Genomic DNA, 25,083 nt, shown 5'->3' with positions numbered 1-25,083 from the left:
TTCGAAACAGCAATAAAGAAAATGATAGTGGCTAAATTCAATACTCACTATAGATCCATGTAGCAAGTAACGACGCTCTTAAGACACAAGTATGTGCGCCAATTACACTAAGCATAAGAATTTTTGCAAATACGACTCTAATCCAAGAATCATACAAACAACGAGGATTGAAACGAAGCGTTTCAGCTGAAATAAGTTAAGAAACCGTAGGAGTAATGGCCGGTCATGAAACCGTGTGGTAGTTACCACTTTGGTCGGTTGTAACCTCTTGGTAACCGCCTCCTATGTGTCCATTCTGCAAGTAACTTCTCACGTAACTTCCGTCCCATAATTAATTACTTACAAAATCGAAAATAACTTTTAATTACTTGCATTTAAACTGAAAATAACTACCTAGGATACTAACTAAAATTTCTGATTTTTTATTTGCTTACATAAAATAATTACCTAGCTAATATGGACTAAAAGAACTTTAAGATGATGATGATTTTGAGCATGCATTCCACACGCTTAATCATGGCTCGTGACTTGCTGAAAAACCTTCCTTGTCCTGATTGGATTTTCGTCTTTGTTTTCTCTCGAACTTGTTCTTCCATACTTGCTTGCTTACGACTTTTAAAATACTTAAAAATAACATGACATTTTTTTGTTTATTTTATTAAAATTAAATACTGAAAACATAAAAGGACCGACTCTAATAAACATAAAATAAAAATACAAACTAGGAGCTAAGAATTAAAATTCAGATTTGATTAAGACATCGCTTGAATAAGGATTATATTTGAAGGGTGGATTGAAAGATTGTTTGTTGTGTGAGGAAGGTGCGCCTATGCCAACATTGTTGAGGATGAACTAGCATTGCAAATAAGATTGAGTTATGGCTTGATATAATCCATACAAAAGCTGCCCTTGTATGATGTTGTAGATATCTTTGGATAAAACAAGCCATAAATAAAATTTCCTCCCAATTTTAAATTATCGGTGGATTTTGATTTGCAATAATTGCACACTATTTCACTTTTTTAGCATATAAAAGATTTGTTGTTGCCTTGTTCTTCTTCCCAAGATTTAGAAATTATAATTCCATTTCCAACTCCGATTCCACATAACCAAACGTTCCTCAGTAATTTCATGTATCAACTTATGATCATGGTCCACATCTGATCTTTTTTGAGGAAATATGAACTCAAAGGAGATTCCTGTTAGTCAAACCGGATAAAATAACTAATTTTTTACACCTTCGATAAATAAAACATGAACTCAGGGACGATTTGGTGGAGGAACTAATTTGGGGAGGACAATTGTTCCAATCGCTAATTGCCCATTGTTCCTAACAACATACAATTATAGAGCTATGTTCTATTTATCAATGGCCCGCTATTAGACATTTTTTTTTCTCAGCTTCAGATGGCAGAACGCTTAATCTAGAACATCTTTAGTTTTAAAATAATTCAAAACTTGTTATATTTTCTGTTTAAAACATAAATCCACATTATTTTTCTTATTCTAATTAATAAACATAATTTGTTCGTTATCTCATCCAAATTTCTTATTTCGTTTCTTTTTCTGAACTCACCCAATCAACTTTTAGTACAATACTCCTTTGCATTTGTAGCAATATTAGAGGACAAAGAAATACAAACTTACTAATCTAATACTCACCTAGGCCGAATCAAACAATATTGCACTTTACTTCATCGAAAATTTCCTGCTCAATATTATCATTGAAAATATTGCATAAAGAGCAACACCAACAAAGTGAAATAAAAAACAATCAAACTCGTACAATTCTTGCAAATTGAGAGGATTTTTCCGTTGTAACAGGTTCAGTTGAAGAACATCCAACTTCTTTTTCTTGCACAAAATTTTTTCTCTTAACCATATAGACTATTGATCTCACAATCAGAAATTTCTTGTATACAGGAATGCCAAAGCAAACCAAGTATCTACATATTGTTGCGGTTGCCCCACCAAAATTGTTGAAGAAACTTGCTGAAAAGAATGTTGTAAACAGAAACAATGGAAGAACGATAAATCGTTAAACAATTCCATTCGGCTTTAATGCACTCTTTGCCATTCTCTTTTGTAAGTCTGCATCATAATGTGCGAATGCAGCATCCAAAGCCTGCATCCAAACAAATTGCACTCCTCAGAAAGCAAATTAAAAGCTATTTTCAGTTCAGCAGGATCCCTTCTATCAATCTTTCAAAGATTGAAAGTAAAATCATCAAGTGTGTGATTTATGCTTGATGGTAGTGACCAAACTGAGGACAAGAAGTCATCCTCTGTCTGGTATATTAGACTATATTATGATTTACTTTTTCGATTCATCTGGGAAAAACACTTTGTTAGAGCAACAAGTCTGGTGTCATCACAATCCTATATTACTGCCAAAAATTATGGCAATATGGCTTCTTGTAGAGAGTAAAATAAGGGAATTGCAAAAAAGGGCAGTCATTTTTGGTTAGAAATACATATTTCAAAGATGAGAATACGCTGGTACCAAGTGAGAAAACTCGGTATATTGTTATAATTTATGATATTACGTAATTTAATGAGAAGAATCTATAAAGAAAAACTGGACAGTATCGTGACAGGGAAGGATCCTGCATCTTGTTGCAGCTACAATATATAAAGTGGACAAACCTGGACCATTGGCTGAACCAGGAGGGAGACTTGATGTCTGAGATCTGACTGCACAGACTCTTTGATTTCCTGCGAATGAAAGCCAATTTACAAATAAAAACAAATCCAAATTTTGCTTCCAGGGGTTTCAAGGGCTTGTAGATCAAATGACAAGTGCAAATAGCAAATTCTAGCAAGTCCAATAAATTGGGAAAATTCTATTTTCATCAAACAGTATAATATTTCATTTCACTTCTAACAGGGGTGAAAGAATTCCACTTGTGAGTGTTTGAGCCCAGATAAAGGAGGGTGAGCGGTTTAGTGACAACCATCTCAGTAAAACCTAGTTACATCCCATGATCATGAACCAAGAATCAATGCTCATGGGGGTGTCCCCTACTCAGCCGCATTTAGCTCAGCACAATAGAACCCTATTATGATTTATGATTAAGAATGGTGTTGATGTTATTATGGATGAACGAACATCTAAAGCTATAGTAGAGGTATGCAGGAAAAATAGAGTATTATAAGAATGAAAATTGTATATGGTAAAGAGATGTTGAATGTCATAAATTCCATCACAATTGGGAATCAAGGAATCAATTAAAAGGAAATTTTGAGAGGATCTTACAAGAATTGTTTTAGATTGAAATTCCCAAAAATCATACGAAAAGCTTGTACTGTGTAACCTGGCTAGAGGCTAGAGGCTAGAACAAGGAGCTTACTAGGTTTGTTTCATAAGCAAAAATATCACTGAACAAAAGATGCATAAAGGCTCTTGTTCACTAATTTCATCAAAACACATAACCCGTTCCCTACAAAGCATAAAAGCAAAACACACAAAAAAAGTAATATTCTTCGCACACAAAACAAGTGATATTCCAGGATTCCTAGTGATTCCTAGTGATTCCCTTGCTGATTCCCCGTTCCCTACAGCTTTCTCTTCGAGAGATTTTGACATGCTTGGGTATTAGGATCTAGTGATTCCCTTGCTGATTTTGCATCTCGAAAGTGGAAGTGTACTACAGCTAAGAGGAAGATTGCTACTATTGCCCTATGCAGTCTTACGTATGAAATCTAGTGTGCTTGGAATGACTCAGTTTGGAATTTCAAAGTTCCTATGGTAAGTAAGGTTACTAGGTAGGTGAAACTTGCAGTAAAGAGCAGAGTTTTGCATATTCCAATCAAAAGCATTAATATACAACGCCCTTGGATTAGGAATCTTTTGGACTATAAGTAAATAGAGTATACTTTATAGCTAACTACTTTGCCTGCTTTTGTTTTCTTGGTGCTCAGGTCCCCTTATGCACATGAAGAGTGGAAGTTGGGAAACCCTTCCTAGAAGGGGTGCCCCTCTTTCATGCTGATGCAAAAAAAAGGAGATTGTTCTCATGTTAGAGTACTATATGTACTGTTTTGTTCAGGATTAATGAAATTTTTTCTTATTCCAAAAAAAAAAACCAAAAAACAAGTGATATTCTTTAATTTTCTTTTTATACAAAAGAACAACCATAAGCTCTTTGCCTGACCTGATCATATTGATGTCAATAATGAGAACACACAATCACAAGTCGCAAAAGTGGTAGAAAGAAAAAACTAAGACTAATATGTCACCTGTAGTTGTGGATATATCTGAGCCATTGCATCTTTCAGTCTATTAATCTGCGACTCAAATAGAAGAGTAATCTCAAGGTTAGTGTGACAAAAGGTGTATTTCATACATAAACTACATTCAAAATAGGAACTCATAACTTGAAAGAGCAAAGGTCCAGCAATTGGTGAATTTTATAAAGCCAACATGTCCTAAGATTTCTTGTAACAGATTAGAAACCCTTAAATAAGACATAAGTTACTTAAAAAGTTAAACTACGAAAAGAAAATTAAAAACAACAGTAATAAAAGGGAAAGGAATCCATAATATGGATTCGGGAACTTCTAATCTGATTTTCAAGGATGGATAGATTTCAAAAATAAGCAACTCTTGAAAGAGTTGAGTTGTCGAATGGAAAACAAAACAGGAAAGTTAATTAGATTCCTCAATTTCTGATCCCCAATCCACAAGATAGGAAAGTACTTCTCTTGATACCTTGTCGTACACATATCTTGCACAATATTAATGTATACTTTGTCTCTTCATTGTCTCTGCCCTTGTTCTCTCTCCAAGATTAAAATTTCATAATTTTCCATAATTATATGGGAAATTCTACATGGTGACATCAAACTTTCATGAAACGCAAGTGATAGCATTTTTGTAAGATTTTTCCACATGGTAGCATTATGTTTATGCACTACCTAACTGACGTAGCATTATCAGTTAAATTCTTGCCTATTTCCGTTAAATTCACGCATCTTGACGTTTATACCCTTACTAAGTGTTGGTTGTTGTCTTGATAATTTGCCTTAACCCATTTTTATGCAGCATTTTCCACCATTTTTCACCATCTTTAAGCACTATATTCTTTCCTGACATTAGTGATGCCCGGATCTTCAACTAACATTCCAGTGAAAGCTACAGAGGTAGAAATTGAAGTCATCAACGCTCTCAAATGTTGTTACAATAATGAAGAATGGTTGACAGAAATTAGGGTTTCCAATTCAGATGCAAACACATTTAGGCTCTACTACAAATGTAAATTTTGTGACTTTTTTGTTGGGTGTCGCAAGAAAATGTCTGTAAACATCATTATGCCGGTGAAGTGGAGGCACTCAAAAGTGAAGTAAAGCTACTCAAATTTGTAGTAAAGATTTTGGGGATTGTATGTCTTCTTCTATTTGCAATTATGATTGGAAAATAAGGTGTCATTATGATGTAGTTCAAGTAGTTAAGTTTATGCAATTATGATTAGGAAATGTGATGTATGATTTTTTTTGGTTTACTTATAAAGGTCAGTATGTAATATTCATCATATTAATTGAATGGTATGTTTATATAAACTGATAATGCTACGTCAGTTAGATAGTGCATAAACATAATGCTACTATGTGGAAAAATCTTACAAAAATGCTACCACTCACATTTCATGAAAGTTCAATGCTACCATGTAGAATTTCCCTAATTATATTTACCCCATGAGTTTATCGACATAGTTTATTTTAGTTTATTTAACTTGCGAATGTAGCTTAATTTTTACTTCGTTTTTGTGAGTTTATAGTTATGGCACTTTTTGAGTTTGCCCAACCTTAAATCTCTTGTCTCATTGCATTAGGAATTGTGGCAACAAGCCTCCATTTTCTTCTGATGCCATAATTCTTCATCATGTTTTATAGATTACCCCAACAAAAGTTACATTCTAACATTTAACTATTATAGACAGAAGATACATAAAAGTATTATTCATTTTTGTCATCATTTCCATAAAGATTAATACGCAAGTTAAATATCTTGAATTCTGTTTTTTTTTTTCTTATATTTGATGTTTATTATTCCTAAATTTTCTTGAGGATTATATTACAAGTTGTTTTTTCAAATCAATCTAAATGTTATTAATCATTAATTTACAATGCTTATTAGATTCTTTAGCATAAGAGAAACCAACATTCATTTTATGAGTTGGCAGCATGAGAAAAAAGTGGTTGCAGATGCATTGTGAAAACGGTGGTGGTGTTGTGAAAAATGACAATAACGGAGAAATAACGCAAATCTGCCAACGAGGATTGAATTTTTGGAAATAAAAATCACATAGGAGAGTTTTGAGCTTATAATTGTACTTTTGTTGTTCTATTATTATGCAATAATATGCCCACAGCTATTATAATTGCATTATATGTAGTACTTTTAGTGAATAATTAACCTAATCATGAGCTAATTATTTTGTTTGATCATCAAAATTATAAGCAACTACAATTTAACTGATTTATAATAATTAAAGTAAATGGGTATTAATGAAATTTTAACAGGTGAGTTTTTATTCTATGGTTGGCAGTGACAATGGCTTGAGAAGTAAATGGGTATTGATGAAATTTTAACAAGTGAGTTTTTATTCTATGGTTGGCAGTGACAATGGCTTGAGAACTGCACTACTTAAAGAAAAAAGTCAACATTTAATTTAGGAGTTGGCACTGAAAATCAGTAAATTATTAGTGAAAAATCAATTTGCTGAATATATGTTTCATGTTGTTCTATTTCAATAGCACACTATTAAATTTCTATGAATGGTCTAGTAATATTTTTACTAGGGCTCCAAAAACCTGCAACCACCAGCTTTTGGAAGTTACATAGCGCGCCCTAGTATACATTAATTTAACAACTCTTGACCACAAATGTACGAGAAGTGTATGTAATTGCAATGTGGCACATAATGAGATGAGCAAATAAACTTTTTTACTTCAACTGGAAAAAAGGTCTTGCATATTCAATACTAGGTCAAATGTCTTTAATTGAGTTTAGGCAAAAATATATATTTGATAAACTTAATCCACAAAATGAAATGACCATAATTAAATAGAACACAAAAGGCAAGTATAGTCTTCCGTGAAGAATGGTGGAGAAGAGAGAAAAGTCAAGGGTAAAAAAAAATATTAGAGAGAAACATAATAAGCACAGGCGAAACAGATTTGACAAATTTTGACAGAAAACAGTTTTGCTTAGTTCAGCCAATGGAGATAGTCTAGCCAAAAAGAGGGAAAACAAGAATCTTCTTTGAAGTACCATAAGGAGTTTACACTGGAAAATGTGTATCTTGGTTCTAAGAAAGTTGAGATTTTTAATGATAGAAAATATATCATGCCCGAGTCGGGCCATTTCCTTTTGTGCGGTTTCCATGTAATGCCAAGAAAAGGAGTTTACAGACATAAGACATCAATAACTAAAGTTTCGCCCAGCACCTATCTTAATCCCAATAAACCTCAACGAGTGGTGGTAGGATGAAGCCTTTCCAACATAATTGAACTGAAGCATAGAATAACTAAATCCAAGTCATGTTATATGTAATATGTATCTTGAAAAACCAAGAACTCTTATCTAAAAATCAAAGAATATTTTGTACCTTTATAGAAAGATGTTGTGTAGTAATCGGATATGATGACCAGAAGTGCTTTAGCAACTCCTGAATAGATGTCCAATGCTGAAAACAATAATGCAGTGAGTAACTAAAACATGCCTCATAAACAGTATGTGTACAATGACTACTGAAGTAAAATATAAGAAACTGATTTTCAGTAACTTTTTACTGATTGACCACAGCTTTAACAGAATCCTATCATCCTTTTATCATACTACATTTGGTTTTTAATAGAAGATATGCATGCATAGTAGTCACTATTTCATCAAACAATATCATCATGCATCTTGTCTATATGTATAAGAAAAAAAAAACATCAAGTGAAATTGTGCTTGATTCGCCTCAAAACATATTTTCATAAGAAACTTTTAGGCTTATTAATTATTCCAAATAGATTTAAGGGTCAAAATATTGCATTGTATTGCATGAAAAGAAGTGTAGCTACTTATTCCTCTTATTCACTATTATTGTCCCATTTTCTATTTGAACAATATTCATCAATCACTCTTAATATGTGTTTTCTTCTTAATCTATAAGTTATAGTTAGGTGTGATCTTAATTCATTCGTCTAAATGTAAATTTTAATAATATTAACTTTCTATGATTTTTAATCAAGCGCAATTAGAGATATATAGGATTGAAATAATGCATGGATATAGTGCAAAAAGCAAATGCGAATGGCAGTATTAAAGCCTAGAACAAGCAATCATCCTCATCATCATCAAAAATTATTTTAATATTGTTTATATTTTTATGTAACTAGAAGTGTAACTACTATTAAAAACTAGAAGATATAATAATTTAAGTGTGTAACGCAAAGCCTAGATTCACATCACTAACAAAAGATGGAAATTACTTGTATAAAATTCAGTAAAAAGGATGTCCAATAGATCCAACACTTAGCCACTTAGCCATAGCACGTCAATCATGTTCAAGACTAATCAATCTTGTGTTGAGATTTCTCAATTCCATTGAAAAAATATATGCTTGGAAAAACATTCCTTGTTTCACCTATTTGGCTATCTCATTACGGTTGGAATCATAACAAATGTGATGTATGGTTATGGGGTGACTAAGGAGACAAAACTGAATGACACGCAGCTTTTACAACAATATTTAGCAACATCTTCTCAAGAGCCCCCATGTGACAACCTTTTGTACAATGATTTAAAAAAAATGTCTTTTTTTTCTAAATTATTAAAGTATGCTTCTAAAAAAACTCATAGACACTCATATTCAGCTTATGAATCTTCTTTTCCGTTACTTTTATGATAGTCTTTTCCTCATTAAAAGAGACTAGACAAGGAAATGGTTTCAAAATCAAAACAAGAAAGGATTTAAAGGTGTGGGAGCTCTAAGGATGAGGAAGAAGTTGCAGTAACCAAGAAAGGAAATTGTGAAGTTGTTCTACAATAACGGTATTTAAACAATAACAGTATTAACCAAATCGTGTTTATTTAAATAATAATTGTATTAATGTTAGGTAGTTCATAAATTTCTTCTTTTTTCAATCTAAAACCTCCACTACTTCTACAAGACATTATTTCTCTAAATCTCAGAAAAACACAAGGCTATAGATTAAACCTAGCTTCATAATCAAGGTTAATTTGTTAAACATATTTGCTATTTTAGAAGACACCTGCTCGCATTGGATTTATATCCTTTTTTTTCCTATTCAAGAACATAATATGAACCAAAATAGAATCAAAGGATACTTCAAGAATTGATAAATTTAGACATAGCTTGACTGCTAACATAAACTCTTTACAATCTACTATGGGAAGTTGGGGCTGGGCGTTAGCTGATAAAATACTTCATATTTCCTTAAAAGCTTAAGCAAATGCCAAACAGTCCCATATCTTAAAGAGATGAATAGATAGAAAGGTTGGTTGCTTACATTTAACAAATTTTCCTTCGTCCTGCTGGGCAATCTATCCAAAACAGTTTCCCGATTACTTGTCCCAAGATTATACTTCGTACTAGATATATTATGCGTCAAACTGTTCAGAACCTGAGTACGAATGTACAAATAAATAGCCATAAAGCACATTCTACCCTGTCAGAAGCAGATGAAAGAACAAGAAAAATTTACAGGAAATACACACCTTAAAAGCAACTTCAGCTTTGATGATGGATGATTTAAGTCCCACAGACTTAATATTCAAGATGGATTGCCTCATACAACTATAAGCTTCCTGGGAACTAACATGACAATTTACAGATCTAACTGTACTGTCTCCTAGAGTTTTCAACGCATTGGCTTGTTGTGAGTAGAAATAATCTCTAGGATCCTGCATAGATATTGAATAAAATCTTAGCCAGCAGATAGATAAGACAAGAACAGACTTGAGACAAAATAGGAAAAGTCATCCCAAACAACCATTCCATAACCTCAATGCCATTTAGTGCACCCCCTCTCCCCAGGCTCCCATTTCCCGAAAAAACGGACAAGAAAAATAAATACAAAAGGCAAAAAATAACCATTTTAATTTCCTCAGGAAATTTATCCATCATTTTGATTTCCTCTAGAAATTATCCATCAGATGTACTTAAAAAAAAACTAGTTAACTACAAAAGCAAATTTGGAAGTTTAACTGTAATATGCAATAGCTTCCTGCAAAACAAACTAAGAAAATCACCTCAATCATAAAGTATAATAGTCATCATAAGATTTTTCCAGAGATAAATATCTATTTAATAAACATACTTTTGGATCGTCCTATTTAGTTTAAAAGCACGTGGATGGGTTGAACACCATGAGAGGTTAGGTGAGGCCATTCTTAAGACAAGCGTTCAGAAAACCTTATAGCGCCTAAGTCGAGCGCTTTAAAGGCTCTTTTGATCTTACCCTAGAAGAAGCCCATTTGATGCGACATGCCGAGATCCACCAATTTTGTTTTCTCTTCTCTTCTTCCTAATGTCTCTTTCTTCTTCCTCTCTTTTATTTCTCTTCCTCTGTTTTCGGCGAAGAACAGGTATTTTTTGAGTTTTGAACACCTCACACCAAAGACTAGCTCCTTGATGATGCTTACTACTGGGAACTTTTAGCACAGGGCGCCTCACGCCTTCTAAACTATAACAATTATTCTGGTACTACCAAAAGGTGTTGAGTTTTTGAACTTCTGGAATATATTATCCACAAAATTTCGTTACCGAAACGTCATTAAGTGGCTTCCATCCCTCTAAGGCTCCCATAAAAGATCTTATGATGTGTATTTTCAAACTATGAATAATTCATAATACTTGATGAGAATCATTATAATCAAAGATGTATCCTTAGTTTGAAAATGTTTGCCTAGGCGCGCCTAAGGGGAGGTGCCTTGGGTGAGCAATGGGCTAGGAGCCTTACTGGGTTGTACAAGGTAATTCCTTAAGGCGAGACCCTCAGAATGCCTTATGGAAACTAGCGTGAGGGCCTAATGGTGCCTTAGAGTGTCCTTTGGTTTTCTCTTCTCCTCACCTCCTCTTTTGATGCAAAAGCCGAACAATACCTTTTCTCTTCTCCTCTTCTCCTTTATTTTTCTTCTGCTTTATATTATCTTCATCATATAGTTTTTCCCTGGGGAATTTTACAGGAGTTTTGATTTTTTTAATGTATTTCAAACTATGAACAATTCCATTACCTAAATATTATTAAATGGATTTCTGTTCTTTATTTTACTAAGAATGAATCTTATCGATTGTAAACTGTTCAAAGGAACAACTATTTCAGATTGAAGGGTGTATCTCTGTTTTTCCAGATTCACCGAGAGCCACAGGGACAAGTGATGTAGATAGGATTCGACCTAAGGTCATGGATACCACATCTATAAGACTTTGCTAGCTAACCTAGGTGACAAATTTGTAAAGAAGATATACAATTAATAATAATGGCAATGGAAGGAAAAGGGCAAATCGAACCCTTATGGAAAGTGCAGGATATAAACAAACAGAAATACAGGGAAGCCAGTTTTGTTCCTGTACAATCCGCAGGAAAATAAACTGCAAAATGATAAACAAATGAAAAAGAAAGTGAAGGAGCTTGGATGCAATCCTGTATCGGAAATAGAGATATTCATAACCAATATGCCAGAAGCTAAGTGTGCTACATAGACGGATTATTTTCAAGTTCCTTAAATGGATCTTAGGCAAGGGCACAACGCCCTTTCTATCCTCTCTCTAGCTATATGCATCGAGTCCATGACAAAGAAACAAACCTTTATGCAAAGTGGCGCAACAGAGGGCTCACGAGGAGCTTGCAGATCCTCAATCTCCGTCATCCTAGAGACTCTATTCAACCGCTCCACGTTATTGTTCATCTCAGATGCATCATTAGTCAATTCCACTACAAATTGACACTTCCAGCATAAATAAGAAGGAAATAATATTAGAAATTGGGAGCATTGAATCAAAATAAGCTCACTAACCTTGCTTTGACTTGGCAAGTGCCAATGCAACGGTCCGAGTGTCCCCTATCTCCACATCTAAACAATTCACCGATACAGGGGAGATAAATTAAGCTAATCTCTTTTAATTGTTCTATATCGTTATTTATTTAAAAATTCCATTATGCAAGACAGTTACATATTTCCATTCATCCTGAGATTTAGCAGATTTGGACATAGAAGCAACTAACCTAGAGTCCTTCCCTCGAGGACTACAGCAGCATGCCGATTAAGATCTTGCAAAAGATTTCTCTTGTATTGGTCATATTGCGTCTGGGACTCAGAGACTTCCTTATTTCCATCACGAGGGATACCATGATCCTACATAGTCAAAAGAGAAGGGTGATAAAGTTCTGCATTGTAAACTGTAAAGGTACTGAAAATCACTTCAAATTATGGAGATAAACAGACAGCTACCTTCAAGTGCCTCAACAAATATATAGATAGTATAATAAATACTGAGTGGTCAAGCAGGAGCATTATGAAACTTAAAACAAGATTACGCAAAAATTAAGGTATATAGTTATGGTCAATTTACCGGAAGGTGCGTGTAATCATCCCCAAGATCAGCTTCCATGTCTAAGGTAGGGTCAACCTTTCTAATCTGCAGAGTCACAACCAGTGAGTGTTAAAAATGGGCTTTCTAAGAGCAGAGAAAGCACCACACATATACATGCAAGAATACTGGAAGACTGATTTTCAAGATGACCTTTCTACGAGCTTCATTTGCTAGTATATCATCCTGCTTTAAGAACACAGCAAGCTCCTCATCTTCAGCAGCCTCTGCAGCAGCAGCAATCGCATTCTTGGTGCTGTGAAGATATTCTGCTCTACAGTATTTGGTCCAAAAGTCTTTCTCTGACATCTGACATTTAGACAATAAAGTTGCTAAAATTAACCAGAAGTAAAGTTGAGAAGGCAAGAGTGTACTGCAAACTTCTGAAAAATAAGATACATACCTTCTTTGGCACATAATTCAGAAAAGCCTGATGAACCGCTGGTTTCTCAGCAAAAATCTGATAAAAGCTTAATTATAAGTAAGACACATTGGCGTAACAGGAAATTCTAATTCTACCAAAGAAAACTTACTGCACATGATAAATTAATTAGGTGGGTAAAGTAACAGAAATGAGCAAAAAAAACGGAAAAGGGAAATCCACTCTAAACTAAACAACAAATAATGAATGAAGAGATAAACTATATAATCTCGATAATTCCATCCCTCGAACAGACGTATGGAAGCAAGATACAGGAAACCGAAATTCAACAAGGAAGATTATAATACACAACTTTTCTATTGAAAAATGTTAAATTTAAACAGAGATAAAACACAAATTGTTTGACGTTCACTAGCTACTCTTGTCTTCACATAGTCAGATATTGCTAAGTAATTATTGACCCTACAAACTCTTGCTTAAGGTATGATTAAATTGGATGTCCTCTTTGTCCCTTCTATTTTTTCAATCTAGGCCCTAGGGAGGGTACAGAGCATTCATGACTCAATCAACTTCGTAAAATGACCATTCCTATCGCTTCCAAACAAAAGGAAATCTAAAACAAAAACATAAAAAGATCTATCTGTACATGATGATGTAAAAAAATCACCCAGATTTACATCCAGATTTTTGGGCACAGCAATGTCATGGGAAAATAACCTAGGAATAAGATTTAACTGATGATACCTGATGTATGATTTCTGGAGTCAGGCTAAATGTAACTTTATTTGTCTGAAAGAAAAAACCAAAAGAGAAAATCAGTAAAACGAAAATCTAAAATGGACAAATAATGAAACCATTTGTTGACCATACAAGATACAACAGAAAAAATAGCAAAAGAACTAGCCAAAACATGCAAAATACGCCAACACACAAAATTCTATTGGTAACTCCGCAGCATCTGGACTATACAAAGAGTAGGTGGACTTAGAAAACAATTAGGTTCTTGAGTCTTGACATTGGAGATTTTCGCATTTTACTTGTGATAATGTTGACAGAAGAAAGGACTGACAGTTGATTCAAACTTGTATACTCAAATGTTTCCATTCAACAATCATGGCAGAAAAATTCAATCATCTCTAGTGGGTGACCAAACTCGATTCTAAAATTATCATTTTTCAATTATTGTCCATTTTAGAATGGATGATGGCCTGCTTGTGGTTCGACTTTTTAAGATATTGATAAAGTTAAAACTTCAAAATCACAGAAAAAGGTCATCTAGACTCATTATTCTTGACTTAAAGTACAAAGTCTCGATTCTTGATATCCGGAAACAATACAACTTGTAATGCGAGCACAGGCAATAGTAAATTCTCTCAAATTCAAATTCAAATTCAAACTTGTCTATAAACAAACAAGGTACTTAGGGTGCAGCAAAACATATGCTACTCTTAACTAAGGGACAAGCCCAACATATAACTGTTACACACTTACAAAAATATTTTATGACAGCACTACTGCAAGCAAGAATAGATTTTAGAAGCTCAAATTATAATGAGCTCAACAAACTCATTGAATCAACACTGACATGAATTCTTGATAAGCTAAACTAGAAATAGTTAATCTCATCCTAGAAGAACTCATGAAAAATCTTGCAGATAAGAATAAAAAGAATGATACAACACTCAATGAGCACCAAAAATATAAAGTGGCTCCCATCTACGCTCCAAGTCTCCAACCATATTCCATAAATGAAAAAAAAAATAACAAGCAACAGTAAAAAAAAATAACAAATAAATTCCTAAATTCATAGATAGATACAAAGATCTCAAAGTATTGCAATAACAACAATAACGTAATGTACAACTAATTACTTGAGCTCAAGCCGATTGATTAACCAAGCTCATCAATGCGTTGTTCCCGGCTTGAAAAGCTTAAGCTCATGTCTATATTGTTATAAGCCAAGTTACACCAAAATTAGGCTCATTTGAGCTCAAGCTAATTGATGATCGAAGCTCATCTATACATTTTCCAAGCTTGACAAGCTTAAGCTCATGCCTATGTTGTTTCAAGTCAAGTTAAACAAAGATTAGGCTCATTTGCGCTCTCGCATGGCCTGCTAATGAGAAACTCAGGTATGGAATCTCTAAGAAGATTGTATAAGGGGGAAACTTTACATCCTAAGTGTTTATTAATCTCTACTTCCAAACAGTGATGCATGGTAATACATAAACTGCATTCCAAATTAAACCACAACATATACAACAAAATACATTAAGACAACGAAACATCTACACACATAAAAGAAGATACCTTCTCATGTTGTAAAAGAGATGATCTACTATATTTACAAGTATAAATAAACAAGAGAAAACACATAAAAAAACATAATACCCCCAATTACACTCCACCCAACCAAAAAATATCTATACCACATCATATGAAAAAGAATGACTCAAAAGAGTGATTTCATTACTATACCCGGCCGTCAGTAAGTGGCTTGATGCCTGAAATCATAGCACTTTTAAATCCAACTCGTTGAGTCATGGATCTATTATTTCCGCCATCTAATAATTTCTGTGGAGTAACATCAACAAGAGAAAAAAAATGTAAATATTGTTATTGTGCGCACAAAATAACCTTTTCACTCACTAAGAAAGTGAAGATAAGAAGACGCAATAGCCTATTGTAATATAGAGAACAAACGGCGATCACAATAAGTGAGAAGCCCTGTTGGGAGAATGTCAACCTTTCTAGTTGCCCAAAATTCATCCTCGGTCAAGATTCGGCCAAAAACCAACTGTTTATGAAGCTTTCCCAGCTCACTGCGATCCATAAATCAAGTCCATTATAAATATCCAATAAACCTTGTGGACATAGTATTACAAATTCTAGAGTTTCTCAAGGCTTTTCTGATTTAAGTCAACTATTTTGTGGCAACAATCCATTACAATAACAATGTAAGTAAATGACTCCCACCTAGGCACGGTTTAGGTGAGTCGGATATACAAAACCTTATCCTTGTAAAAACAAAGAGGTTGTTTACTAGTTCCCGACTAACCCTTAATCATAGTTACATGGAACGTAGAACATAGCCACGTTTCACGATTCGGGAGCGTCCGTCCCCAATCACCACTTAACACGATCCAAAATCGCTCAACGTGACGTCAATAATGATAAGACGTGAACGGGGATATTATTAAACAAGATTTAATGACAACACAATTAATATTTGGGATAATGATAAAGCAAAGGGAGAACCAAAAACTCAGGCAAAATATGTTATAGCAGTTTTGAATGAATGGAAAAGAAGAATCAGTGTCACATGATTCACAAATCTCCTTACAAATCGCAAATTGAAAAAAGGAAATTATAGTCGGTTTTGGGCAATTTTGAAAATTGCGAATTCAAAAAGAAAATTGCCTCCCAAATTATTTAACAGTACGCCAAGAAGAATATATGCAGATAATCACTAAAATTGATTTTTTTTTTGTTGCTCTAGCCAACCACATGTTTCAAGATCAATTGGCATAGTTGTAATAAAATAATTAGATAAAGTTATATCGGGGACCATGAAAAAGGAAAGTCGAAAAACTTGCAATAAAAGATTTCTCGCTTAAAATGCCAAATCAATCAATAAATGTTTCATTAGAATTACAAGAAATACTTTCGATCATTACATTACCTATCTTCTTGCAAAAGCTTTATTCGTCGCTCCATCTCCGCTGTACTTAGAAGAGCAGGTTCTTCAAAATCCTTTTTAGAAACATTTGAGGGGTTCTCCTTGGGGGTTTCAGGGGGCTTCTCAATTACCTTGCCTGTTCATAAGGCATTATGCTAAACATCATCAAGACCAAAAACTTTAACCATACCCTACATTTGGAAGGAGATAGGTAATCCATGTCACAAAAAGGAAGAATAACATATAACAACATTCAAGATTTCGATCTTAAAACTTGCTTTGATTATGTTCCCTCAAGATAAATTTACCCCAACCCGAAATCACAAGCAAAAATATAAAAATAAACCCATGGGAAAGAAAATAAATGGTAATGGAATCAATATTCATTTGACTCATCCAAGGAAATTTGAGTAAATTTCTATAAAATGAACAATATGAACACTAAAGACTTATAAGTCCTTATATTAGAAGAAATCATAAAAAATATGTCAATTTGATATTTCATCCTACAATCCCACAAATAAACATTGTAAGATGGGAGAAAAGAATTCAAAAATAGAATGAACACCACACTCAGTAATATTCTAAAGTGAAATTTATTATGAATACACCCAATTGTTCCACGTCCACTCAAAATATATCCTACTATTAATTATCTCAGAATAAATCCAACTTTTGGGGTGTTAACATTGAACATACTTTGCGACTTGTTAAGCAGTAATACTTTGTGACTTGTTTAACCAGTAAAATTAAGTATACCTTCTTCTTCATTTAGCCTTCCTTCCTCTTTTTTATTTTCAACCCATAAAAATAACAAAAGATCTTTTTGTCATGAAATTCAAATGGAATGAAATTTTACTCTCCTATTTTAAGGAATGTCATTCGGGGAGATAATCACATGTTAATTTAACCCATCTTAAGTCTTAATACTTTACTTTTGAAAGCGTGAATTAGAACTCATTACAATTGATTTCTTGAAATACGAATAATCGCAGCATTTGATTTTCGAAAAACAATCTTAAGATGTGTTAATATGTCCTTAATATCTTCTTGATTATCTAACTGGAAAAAAATCAAGCATTCATTTCGACCGAATTACAAAGTTACACCCCTCATTGATCCTTATTCTCTTATTTTTTCTGTACACAAGTCGAGGAAATATTTACCCGTTGTAAAGAATTTGTTATCGAAAAACGAACATTGTCATCACATATATCCCGATAATTCAATAGAAATGAGTACTTATTCTTAGATAAGGATGATCACAATATCCATTTCTCAAAAAGAAAATGTTATAACGAGTTAAAATCGATGTTAAATATTCCCTCGAATAGTGTGCCACAAGAGTAGTAGAGTAAGTATTTTTTTTTTTCGATTGAAATTTTGAAATGCTTTGCTAGTGAAAACTCAAGGTACCCTGTGGCACGAAATTTGCTCCACTTTCCTTTCTTCTCCGTCCTGCTAAATTTTCCCTATTTTTAATTTTGATCATGACTCATACTTTTTCATTAAATCTCATCCACACATTTATTTTATATTTTCATCATATCCACACGTTTCTCTCACTTTCCATTAAATACCACTTTTCTTGGTTTGTTCACAATTGCCTATGCAGAAAATAGAGAGTAGTTTACGAAAAATAAAAGGAAAAAGAAGGTTAACCTAGTTGTACTAGTTATCAAGTCCCAATGTATGTTCAAAGTTAACACCCCTAACAGTTAGGTGTATTCTGAGACAATCAACAGTAGGGTGTATTTTGAGCGGATAGAAAATAGTCAGGCGCATTAATAACAAATTTTCCTATTCAAAATTATTGGCACACAAAGACAAGATGTCTTCTGCGAAAAATAGCTCATGAAGTTACAAATCCTTCACAATGGAAGAGTCTTAGAATAAAAAATATAGTTGCCTTTATATCATCCCAGTATAGCTCAAATGACCAAACAAAATATATCTTATGAACTCGATAGTTTTTACTTTGTTGCATGATAGTCTCAAAGTTTAATTTAGCACAATAAGGGTAAAAGGCAAAGACAAGCATATATGTAAACATCTTCTAGAAACAAGTGGCAAGGTACTTCCACTTTAGGACTATTTTGCCAATAACAACCCATTAAATATGACTTCGTGTGTTACAGCCCATACCTTTTATCACCGAAAAACTATTCATCCTCATGTCTTTGCTCGATTACTACCTTACATTCTTTTCCATCCATTTTAAACCTCAAGCTTAAAAATTACAATCAATGACATGTAAGTTTGACAATTAGGGTGCATCAAGTATATAGTTTAGCCAAACAAATTTCCAGAATGTCGAGTTAAACTTCCCAAAATAACTATAATAACTAATAATATGTGCAAAGTAGTGATTCACAAAAGAAAATTACGGGGTTGTAATTCACAAGAAACCATATTTATTGGAAAATTATCTTCTGATTAATGTAAATATCAATCTTGTAATACATCAGATCATATACTAGCAAGCATAGATGTTCAGCATCCAAAAGTATGAAACAAAAAGTTATAGCTAATAAGTTGACTAACCTGCAAAATCCCGACAAATATCTCTATCCTTGAAGTTGTCAAATTCAAAGATATATCCTCCTTCACCCTAGAACAGAGACATTAGCATCAATCAAAATAACATTTTATGATCACCCATTAGGAATAAAGATGAAACTTGTAACTTGTATAGAGAAACAATTCATAAGCCAAAACAAACAACAGAAAAAATGATTCAGCTGGACAAAGTTTAACATTGACTGGAAAAACTATTCAAACTGAAACTGTTAACCTAAATTGAATTCTTTTAGACAATAAAAAAAATTGTTGCAGTAGGAAGAGTACCTTCTTCAGCAAATTAAGTAAGATTTGTTTAGATGCTCCTTCTTTGGTGAATCTATGTGCTGAACACAGATAGGAAAATAAGTTACATTCAAGCAAGAGGACCCGATTAAGCAGCATCATTCATTCCAAATGCATTGCCACCTAGGCAAGGTTTTAAAGGTCGGATATACACAACATTAGGATTTTAAAGGTCGGATATACACAACATTACCCTCGTTAACGCTAATAAAGAGGTTGAATTTAGAAATTATGCACTCTCGAGTCCTTCCTAAAAAAAAGACTGTATAATGAAGTGTCAAACTTCCAGTCCACATCATTCAATTCCATTATCCAATGCCATTAAATCGCTCCGACTTAGGCCGACTTTGGAATGGGATGTATGCCACCCTAATTTGTTAGTGATAACAAAGTTTCCGATTAACCCTTGAAAACAAACGATCATCTCCAATATGACAACTTAGACATTGCTCTATTGATAGTAATAAATGAATTCACAATAATAATAAATTATGACAGTAAGAAAAGAAAAAAGAAAATTGGGTACCTTTAATGGAATGGAAAGGAACTCGAAGCTTAGTTCCAGAAGAGGGATCATGAGGGGCAAATAAAAATTCATCCACAGTCTGCAAGAACAGCAAACAAGTAGCAAAATGTATTAGTTAAAAACTTGGCAAATTTATAAAATACAGATAATTGCGAAGAAAACACATTACCATCTTCAAAACCCCAGGAACTCCAGCACCTTTAGGAGTAGTTTTATACTTAGCACGCATCACCACCGTCGCCCCACTTGATCCCATTCTGTAATTGAACTGAGAACCTAATCGATCAATCTAATTTGGAACCTTCCTAAATTGAATTAAGTATTATAAATCAAAACAAAAATAAATAAAGGGGTTAACTGATGAAAGTAAATAAATACGGGTGATTTAAAGATGAATTAAGCAGTTTGATAGGGAGAAATTGGGCAATCCAAGACGATGAATGAAAGAAAAAAGATTGTGCTTCGGGACTTGGTAAAAACAGACTGGCGTTGGCACTAAGCCAGAAACTGGAAACCAAATTAGTCGGCGTAGGGATGGTCAATGTTTCAGAGGTTTGGGTCTTTTTTCAGACCCATTGAATTTGAGTTGGATATGGATCTATAAAATAATTGACGGTGCGAGACCGGATTTTAGGATCCGAACCCGCCTCATAGACCCGAATCCGGACCTTTATAATTATTAAATTATCTTACTATTTTATTAGTATTGTAACTTTTTATATATATAATATAGTATATGTTAATATATATATATATATATATATATATATATATATATATATATATATATATATATATATTTGGACTATGATTTGGATAGGTGTTTTTAGTAATTAGTTTAAATTTGAATTTCATGGACTCGAATTATTATTTGTAATAGAATTTAAGTGTATATGGACGACATTATGGATGTCTAATTAGTATTAAATATTTGTAAAATACATAATTGACTTACAAAAGGTTCAAATGTGACGAATCAAAGAGGTTTTTTTAAACCCATTAAAGACCGCAGACCCATTAAATTCGGAGGGTTTGGGTCTAGGTTTGAAAATTTTAAACCCTTAGGATCCGGATCGACAAAAAGTAAAAGGGTCCGGGTCCGAGTTCGGCCAGACCCTCACCATGACCATCCCTAGTCAATACTCAGTAATCACTAACCGTTTCAATTTATAGTGGTCATGGTCCGGTTCAATTCGCTTCGAGTACCATCTGGTGCTGGTTTTAAAAAGTTGAACCTGATTCGGACCGCAGGGATACAATTGCGATTTTGATTTCGTTCTCGACCTCTTAGGTTCATGGGTTGGACAAGCAATTCAACTAACTTTTTTGGTTTAATTATAAATATACAAAATAATATAAAATATTTAAAATAGGTGACAAATTTTTTATTAACTATTATCAAAATCCATTATATGTAATTGTCAATAAAGTATTTATGTAATACCCCAGATTTAGCTTGAAAAAGGATTGATAGACTACTCATATCAACAAGGTGCATCTTCTTTTCTAGGTAGCCCATTTGCTAAGAACTCCAAAGTTAAGCGTGCTTGGTGGAGAGAAATCTTAGGATGGGTGACCTCCTGGGAAGTTTTCCCGGGTGCGCAAGAGTGAGGCCAAAGTACGCTGGAAAGACTTGTGTTGGTTTGTGGGGCTAGTCTACAGTCTCCAAGAGTACTCACCAGTGGTCCGAGGGGCCGGGGTGTTACAATCTATCAAAAATAAAAATAAATATAGTTGATTAATAAATGACAAGGTAATACTAAAAATGATTATTAGAAATAGGGAAGAGGACATGACCTAGTATATCGAATGAAAACTAAGTTGCCTAGTAACTCAAATTAAAGGAATCAAATTCCACGTAGTTCTTATCATACTTTTTAATGTAACTGTTGGTCATTCCAATTTTCTTAACCCTATTCGTCATATTCATGGTATTGTTTTTGTTACCTCTTCTACTAATGATGCAAATGTATCCATCGTCATTCATGGATCATCATCGTTCTTTAGTCCTTGGGTTCTTCAATTAGTTCGATATATCCAAATCTTTCTCGCAAACGCATATGTGTACAATTTGTGGAGTAAGACGGGCTCTTTTTTCATCAAGCACTCTCCTACCTGCACTAAAAGCAAATTTTGACGCAACATTAGAAAGGGGAATGTCTAGAATTTTCTTTACAATTCTAGATAATATTGAAAAATTTTATGGATTTTTCCACCATTCTAAAATATTAAAATAATCTGGTGCAATTTCGAAATGATGTTTGACATAATTATTTATTTTCTACATGTGAAGAGGATGAGGATCAAGAACGCATAAAATAATCATCATCTTGACCATGATTATGTTAGCTATGACAGGACCGAACCTAATGAGATATACAAAAACGCTAACACGCATAAACATATTGTGTTAAGGGATTAGATACAGTAGCGGAAAGATCATAAAAGATCTCCTAAAAGCTTTCTGTAAGTTTCAACATAATTATCCACATCACTGTGTGGACGACCTACGCAATGATAGTATTTGCATATCAATTCGGTTAAATTTTATGTCTAAAGATCTGGGTCTAAAATAGTTGCAATTCTATAGATATAAGAAAAATTGATAAAAATGTCATCTATTTATCCATCATGCTCTTGAGTATCGGCCTCAAAAATTCATTATTAGTGTCATCATTGTTGTAGACTTGTCGTTAACAAGCTGGTAAAAATGGTAATGAGTTCACTAATTACTAAGTGAGTGTTGGGTTCGTGCACATTAAAACAAATCTTAGTTGCGTGATCATACGCTTCTAATATCTTTTGTATACCAAGAGCAAGTTCACAATATTCATTAGTTATACCTATTGACGTACATTCATTATATAGTTGTGTTACCACAATACAATATTTAATTGGTTTTTTAAAAAACCATGGGTCGAGTTTCAACGGGTTGGACAATCTAACTGTCAATTTAATTTGATATTGGTTATATAATTTTTTGTACCTCATCTTTACTTTTCATAATCTAAACCACTTAATTATACTTACTAATGGTTTATAATAGACCAGAAAAATAAATTACACGTTCTTGGAAAGATAAGTTGAATATATAAACACAACATTATATATGTAATAATTTCATGCTTTTACTATTTCATGCATTTAAAGTTCTTCATATAAAAATTTCATCTATTTAATGTTGGCCAACGCATTATCTACGAAATAAGAGATAACCTATAACCAATGTTAGAGCTGGATATTACAGTTGCTTGTATAATGCGATCGCCTTGATGATCAAACAATAAGTACCATTGCATAATCGTGATGACTGATCTAAATTTCTGAGCAACATTATCGGAGCACTAACCTTCAACTTTAATTTATGGTTCTGAATACCTGATGCATGTATTAAGTTGTGAAATTCAATTGAAAATGCATCATTGTTGGTATCGTAATTATTCTCATCTCTGCTTATTGAATTTGAACTCAAGTACGACCTCTCTTCTTCGGAAAAAAGCAACACTACGTGTTCGTTGACCTTATCAACTATCTCATTTTGGTGCTAAAATCGCCCAATCATGAAAGTGTGAATTATCAATTGAACCTTTACGAACTCCGGATATATGCAATCAATAATTGCAGCCATGGGATTAGATGCATCGTTTATGAAGAGGTCTTTATGTATATATATTATAACCTCTCCAACATAAGTCCTACTAGCTTTTCATCCGTAACTTTTAGAATCCAATATGCAAATTCTCATAGTTCATCAACATTGGTTAATCCTAGGCGTAATCTCATGTTCTTTGTAAGCTGCAACACCTTGCAACCATTTCAAATCTTTGAAGAGTTTAGGGTAGCGAAGACAATATCTTGTCTTGTACCCTTCAACATTACTAGCGGAAATTGCCTAAAGTCACCACCAAAGACAATGACTTTGCTTCCAAAGCTTAAATCATATGGTTTACCATTTGAGTAACGAATGATGTTACATAAACTCACATCCAGATCTTCAAAACAGCTCTTGTGAGTCATTGGAGCCACATCCCAAATAATAAGCATAGTTCTTTTAGGGAGATCAGTCATTGGACTATTAGGTTCCATGCCTCTACACATTAAATCTTCATTAACATTGATTGTAATTTCAAATCTTGAATAATGAGTATTCCTTCCCTTTGGAAGTAACAAAGATGCTATGCCACATGAAGAAGCTGATAGATCGTTTTACTACCAAAAATAATTCTTATTTCACCTAACTAGTATAGTTGGGAAAGTAGGGTCAAACCACTGTAGAAGGACAAATAAAGTCACAAATTGAACCAAGTTCACTATTACTAACGATCAAAAGTTGGATTTTTGTTTATCTAAGCAGAATGCAAAAAACAAGAGATGAATAGAATTCAATAATTAAAAACCTAGGGCTAAAAGGATTCACTATGCATCGATCATGATTCATGAACAACAATGGGATAGGAATGAATATAGGCGAAGGAAGATGTTGCTCTCGCAAACAAATTCGACAATCAAACAATAAAACAAGCCATCGCGATTAAAGCTTAATTGTTCAAAGAAGGAAATCGTTCACTCAAACTTGCAACTCTCGCTTATAGAATTGAGCGAATAAAACTTGCAAATTGGCCAAACATGCAATCAATCTAAAACCTATCAATTGAATCGCCCAGACAAACCAAATTTAAATCCTAAAATCAAACAAGAATCATGACCTTTTGCATAGTTTCACCAAGCCCTACAAATAAAACTACTCACTAAGCATATTAAAACTAACAAGAGATTCAACAATGAAATCCATGGAGAAAATCAAATTCAAATTAAATGGAGAAACAAGCATTCAAAGATAACAGCGATAAACAAGAACAAGAAATTAGAATTGAAACTAATACCTTCAATATAATTAAGATTACAATGTCGAAGTGTTGATTAACAATCTCTCAAGGCAAGTAATATGAGAAATCCCTTCAATACAAAACCCTACAAACAGTGAAAAAAAACTGTCTCAAAAAATTCTCCTCAAAAGCTATTTATA

The 25,083-nt window shown here is 33.5% G+C and overlaps 2 protein-coding genes across 2 annotated transcripts; both read right to left on the bottom strand.

The window, feature by feature from the left end:
• Nucleotides 1–1,557: 1,557 nt before the first annotated feature.
• Nucleotides 1,558–20,625, bottom strand: LOC130805135 (general transcription and DNA repair factor IIH subunit TFB1-1-like). Its single transcript, XM_057669792.1, has 20 exons — nucleotides 20,227–20,625; nucleotides 20,058–20,136; nucleotides 19,514–19,572; nucleotides 19,211–19,277; nucleotides 16,670–16,802; nucleotides 15,734–15,809; nucleotides 15,466–15,561; nucleotides 13,732–13,776; nucleotides 13,009–13,065; nucleotides 12,759–12,914; nucleotides 12,588–12,653; nucleotides 12,241–12,370; nucleotides 12,032–12,088; nucleotides 11,822–11,949; nucleotides 9,731–9,916; nucleotides 9,523–9,636; nucleotides 7,611–7,688; nucleotides 4,240–4,287; nucleotides 2,647–2,715; nucleotides 1,558–2,125 (listed from the first exon to the last, which is right to left on the bottom strand). The coding sequence occupies exons 1-20, from the start codon at nucleotides 20,311–20,313 to the stop codon at nucleotides 2,039–2,041; spliced, it is 1,818 nt and encodes a 605-aa protein (XP_057525775.1). The 5' UTR covers nucleotides 20,314–20,625; the 3' UTR covers nucleotides 1,558–2,038.
• Nucleotides 20,626–23,298: 2,673 nt separating this feature from the next.
• LOC130805580 (uncharacterized) lies at nucleotides 23,299–23,685 on the bottom strand. Its single transcript, XM_057670361.1, has 2 exons — nucleotides 23,644–23,685; nucleotides 23,299–23,601 (listed from the first exon to the last, which is right to left on the bottom strand). The coding sequence occupies exons 1-2, from the start codon at nucleotides 23,683–23,685 to the stop codon at nucleotides 23,299–23,301; spliced, it is 345 nt and encodes a 114-aa protein (XP_057526344.1).
• Between the last annotated feature and the right edge of the window lie 1,398 nt (nucleotides 23,686–25,083).

The sequence above is a fragment of the Amaranthus tricolor genome, chromosome 2 (genome assembly GCF_026212465.1).
Source record: "Amaranthus tricolor cultivar Red isolate AtriRed21 chromosome 2, ASM2621246v1, whole genome shotgun sequence".
In the NCBI taxonomy this organism is placed as follows: Eukaryota; Viridiplantae; Streptophyta; class Magnoliopsida; order Caryophyllales; family Amaranthaceae; genus Amaranthus; species Amaranthus tricolor.
Note: the sequence above shows the minus strand (reverse complement) of the source record. Positions and strands in the feature narration are given on the sequence as shown.